Source organism: Macadamia integrifolia, chromosome 5 (assembly GCF_013358625.1).
Source record: "Macadamia integrifolia cultivar HAES 741 chromosome 5, SCU_Mint_v3, whole genome shotgun sequence".
Taxonomy (NCBI): domain Eukaryota; kingdom Viridiplantae; phylum Streptophyta; class Magnoliopsida; order Proteales; family Proteaceae; genus Macadamia; species Macadamia integrifolia.
In genome coordinates, this window is record NC_056561.1 from 14,953,802 (window position 1) to 14,958,363 (window position 4,562).

Genomic DNA, 4,562 nt, shown 5'->3' on the forward strand with positions numbered 1-4,562 from the left:
CCTAGTCGTAATGCATGTCACACTCCTTCAATAATGCCTCTAATTGAAGGAGTGCGATCATATTATAGATATGATGTCATTGAACTTTTAGTTATGATATATAATACCACCCGTGGGTTACCCAGATGGTTAGGATGAAATGAAGATTGTGTGAATTAGGCACACGGTCTCAGGTTCGATTCCCTATTTGTGCATTTGCGATTTAAGTGGAGATCATAACGGTGGATGGTGGATGGTGGATGGATTGCTGTGCTAGTCTCCCCAATGATTAATCGAGGTGCGCGTAAGCTGGCAAAAAATAATCTCTATGTAGCCAACCATGATTATATTATAAAAACCCCGTATTGGGATCAGATACTAATTCGATTTCAATCCGGATAACCCGGACTTGATGCCTTGATCCAATCGATTCTATCTGATTCCTCAAACCATGATTCCAAAGGGATAAGCTTAGAGGTTGATTATTCCTATCTCCATGGTCGAGGATCCAGATTCCATGAATTTTCATTGCTTAAAAACACTGGGCCAAAAGGAATAGATTGGAATGCGACATGACACCAACAAGGCTACTTGGACCATTTTGATCCATTAATACAACCGCCCTGTTTCTGTTACAAGTCTCTTACAGCATTACGAAAATTATAACCAAATAAAACAAAGAAATTACATTCCAATCTCTTAAAGTTAAAAGGTCTAAGCAGACCAACTGATCACACAATTACACTGAGTTGACTCAAATAAGTTGGCATTAAGGACGATTTTCCCTAACACTACAAAATGTATCCCCATGACTATTGGATTTTTTTTTATTTTTTTTTTCCTAAAATTAAAAACCAGTCATTTTGGATTCTGAATTATGACGTTAACATTTCTTTTACAGTTATAATTCTGGTGCGGCCGGAGATCTTAGAAGACCGGTGAATCTGACGGGGAAGAGTTTACCAAATTGAGTATATTGTTCCAGTAGTTCTTGTTCTCTTCGTAGCTAAACCCTTCTCTCCCAACGTTTCCATCGCCATTATCGGAATCTCCACCTCTATCAGACTCATTATGATCGTCGGCATTAGTAAGAAGAAGATCCGCGAAACCGTCCATGAAATTTGAAGCACCCACGTGCCCGTTTTCTACCTTCCGTGATTCCGGCGACCAAGGGGTCTCGACGGCGAACACAACATCTTGGAGACTGGCGGTAGAGAACGTCATGGAGCTCTCAACTCTGTCTTTGAACCCTTTCCACTCTTCTTCACCTTCTTCCTTCACCATCCCACCTTCATTATCGTTGTTGCCGTAGTAGTCCACCGCCGCATTACCCACGTTTTGAATCGGAAGTGGGTTCTCAGAGAAGCTTAATGTAGACGTTGGGGACTCGAGATCAGGGCCGTTGCCGACACAGGCAACGAAACCACCTTTCGTTGACTTTGACCATCCTCCTTGCCAAGCCTTAAGCACGTCCAAACACAGTGGCGGTGCCGGTGGAGCTCCAGCCGACGCCGCTGCTGTCTTGTTGAGGAGCTGAGGAACGATGTCAGGGGAAGAGGAGGAGCCAAGCTGAGGCTGGACCTGGACTGGTTGGAAAGAAGTGGATTTCAGCCTTGACTCTCTGACCAATCGAGCTTCGGCTTCAAGGCGAGCACTCTCCCACTGAGCCATGTGGCTGAGATTTGCTGCGGCCTTAGATTGGCCATCGACAGGGCTCAGTGTGTCACTCTTGGGCTTGTGGGTCACAGGATCGATTCCCATCTTAGTTAACCGTTTCTTGAGATGTGTGTTCCAGTAGTTCTTTATCTCATTATCTGTTCTCTTAGGCAAGTGAGTTGCTATGGCTGACCACCTGAAACCATTAACACAGAATCATTAGTTTCTCAATGAAGAAAAATGAAAAGGAAAACTAATAATGGAAACTGGAAACTTCCAATTGGAGAAGGAATCTTCACTGAATAATAATAGGGTATGATTAGTACTTTGGAGTAATTGGGAGGAAAGCCATTAAGCCATTGAATCCAAATTAGTATTTCAGTCCAAGGAAAGGGTCACAGAAAGTCTAAACTCATAATTAGAAATGAGAGAATGCTAATTAATAATACGGTACGTCTACTATTCAGATAGCCAGGTGAGACCTTGAGAGTGAGTAAGGCATTAAAGTTATTGGAGAGAGGTCAACAGTCACCAGACCACCCTCCTTAAGTTGGCAAATCTTCTTTTGGTGACCATCATTGATAAAGATACCCAAGAAGATGAAGAAGAAGTAAAGCAGCAAATTAATTCATAGATCAAAGAAATGAAGAATCAAATGAGCTTTGAGAAGGCCAAAAGGCTATGAATATAATTCCAGGAAAAATGAAGAAAAATGGGGAAGAGTCTGAGGAAGGGTTTCAGCTTTTAGGCTGTAAAGAGATAGTTATTTATGATGGTCATGTCAGGTAACGATCCGTCACCTGTTTCCTAAAAGGGCATGGAGTTGAATGATGGTCTGTTCTTCTTGCAAACTGAATTTCCCTCTCTTAATATCAGGTCTGAGGTAGTTAGTCCATCTCAGTCTACAGCTCTTCCCACACCTTTGAAGCCCTGTCCACACCACAAAGAAAAGAAGAATCATATGAGCTTCCATCATCATCATCATCACAAAACAAGTTTTGGGTTGGGTTTGTAATCCCCTATTATAATAAAGAAAGTGAACAGTACCAGCTTTAGCAGGCAAGGCTCTCCAGCTTCCATGGCCGTGTTCTTCAATGTAAGCCAAGAGTTTCTGGTCTTCCTCAGGTGTCCATGGCCCTTTCTTCAAACCCACTTTCTCACAGCAAGGAGATCGGCCCATCTTGTGGAGCTAATGCTTAGCAAGGTGAACAAGGTTCAACTGTTGAAGCTTCTTGTCAGAGAGAGAGAGAGATCAACTAGTCACCAAGGGAGCACACTGCAGAAAGTGAGGGAGTGAGCACAAGGAGGAGATGGAAGTGGTGGTGGTAGTGGTGGTGAGGGAGAACAGATAAATAAGGTCATGGGGCGTGGGGAAGAAGTCAGCGACATATATGGGATAAAGAAATAAATTCTGATCAGAGTACAACCAAATCATATGACAGAAATGCCCTTGAAGTTATTACAAAGTTGATTCCATTATATCCCCCTGTAGATTTACCAAATGGGAGAACCTCATGAGCTGAGATGCACCAATTCCAACTTCCAATGCTAGCGGCTACCCTATATCCATTGGGGAATTTAGCCAGTCTAACTTGTAATCTGAGACATCCGTTGATCTTGATGATAAAAAGATGGCGTAAAAAAAAAAAAAAAAACGCTCCCTCACTGTGCAACTTGCATTAAGACATAGAGAGAGATGAAAAAACGTTCAAACCCTAATAAAATTCAGAACTCCACTCCCTGTTGGAAAGTAATCATCTGTTTTTCTCATCCTTGTTTTTCCTTGTTTTGCTACTTGCAGAACACGACACGTGAACAATTTTAAGACCAACGCACCGGATGTAATAATCCTCACCCAACTTTGACCATTGGATCCTCTGTTGTCCACGTGTCGTGTTCTACAGGTAGCAAAACAAGAAAAAACAGGGATAAGAAAAACAGAGGATTTTGATCCCTCCCTGTTGATACCTATATGTACTCTTTTATTGGCTCCATGCTGACATAGAAGCAACACGATCGAGGAAGGTACTTTTCCCCCAAAAAAACATTATTTATGTGTCCAGAAACTCTTGATGTGGACCTACCTTATGCCATAATGTGAAGAATGCTTAATCAGGCAAGTAATATAATTTGGAGGTCCTATCATCTCTTTGCCCGCCTCGACCAAAGCCGGTTTGGTTCGGCTGAAAATAGTAGCTATTCATGAAGTGGCCACCGAGTCAAACTCAGAAGTACGGCCGAGTCACCCATTGAAAGTCATTAGGAATGAGGCCCATCACCGATTTTGCTCGAGTTCGGTTAGTAACTCCACCGCCATGTGAACGGGACCTCCCTTCTCCCAATCATGAAAGGGCAGGAACAGTGATGGCTGATGGACTATGTAAAAAGACGATTATACCCTTTCGTTTGCTCATTTAATGGAAGCCCTCGTTCATTAATATGGGGGTCCGTAAAACTGGGGCCCATCTCAATGGGTGACTATTAAATGAGTTATAGCGTGCATTCGTCTTGGCTTAAGGGTAAAAGGGTCCCATCACTTAATTCATGATATCTACGTGACAGACACTCAGCTTGAAAGAGTTCGACACGAAGAAATAGACCCCCACACTTTATGTGTCGCGCATGCAGTGGTTGTTGCCACGGTTCATCTTAGTATCACTACATCTTTCGACCGTCTGATCTGATTGATTCTTCTTTAGAACGGGAAAACCGTCTGATGCTCCATGTAAGGGTAGTTCAGTAATTCTATTATGGCCCACGTGAAAAAGTATCTTTAGTTTTGATGTTATGGGTGAAAATGACTAGAAAGGGGACCCACGTGGAAAATGCGATAATATGGGGAAAGTTAAAAAAGGGAAATTTAGTAGGCTAGTGAGACAGCGGTCAGCTTTCAGCAAGAAAAGGAACGGGTGTGGCCCAGAACGCCC

General features: G+C 42.8%; 1 protein-coding gene across 1 annotated transcript; it reads right to left on the bottom strand.

The window, feature by feature from the left end:
• Positions 1 to 552: 552 nt before the first annotated feature.
• Positions 553 to 2,995, bottom strand: LOC122078561 (transcription factor MYB106-like). The gene is made up of 3 exons (XM_042644593.1): positions 2,683 to 2,995; positions 2,436 to 2,565; positions 553 to 1,831 (listed from the first exon to the last, which is right to left on the bottom strand). The coding sequence occupies exons 1-3, from the start codon at positions 2,813 to 2,815 to the stop codon at positions 907 to 909; spliced, it is 1,188 nt and encodes a 395-aa protein (XP_042500527.1). The 5' UTR covers positions 2,816 to 2,995; the 3' UTR covers positions 553 to 906.
• Between the last annotated feature and the right edge of the window lie 1,567 nt (positions 2,996 to 4,562).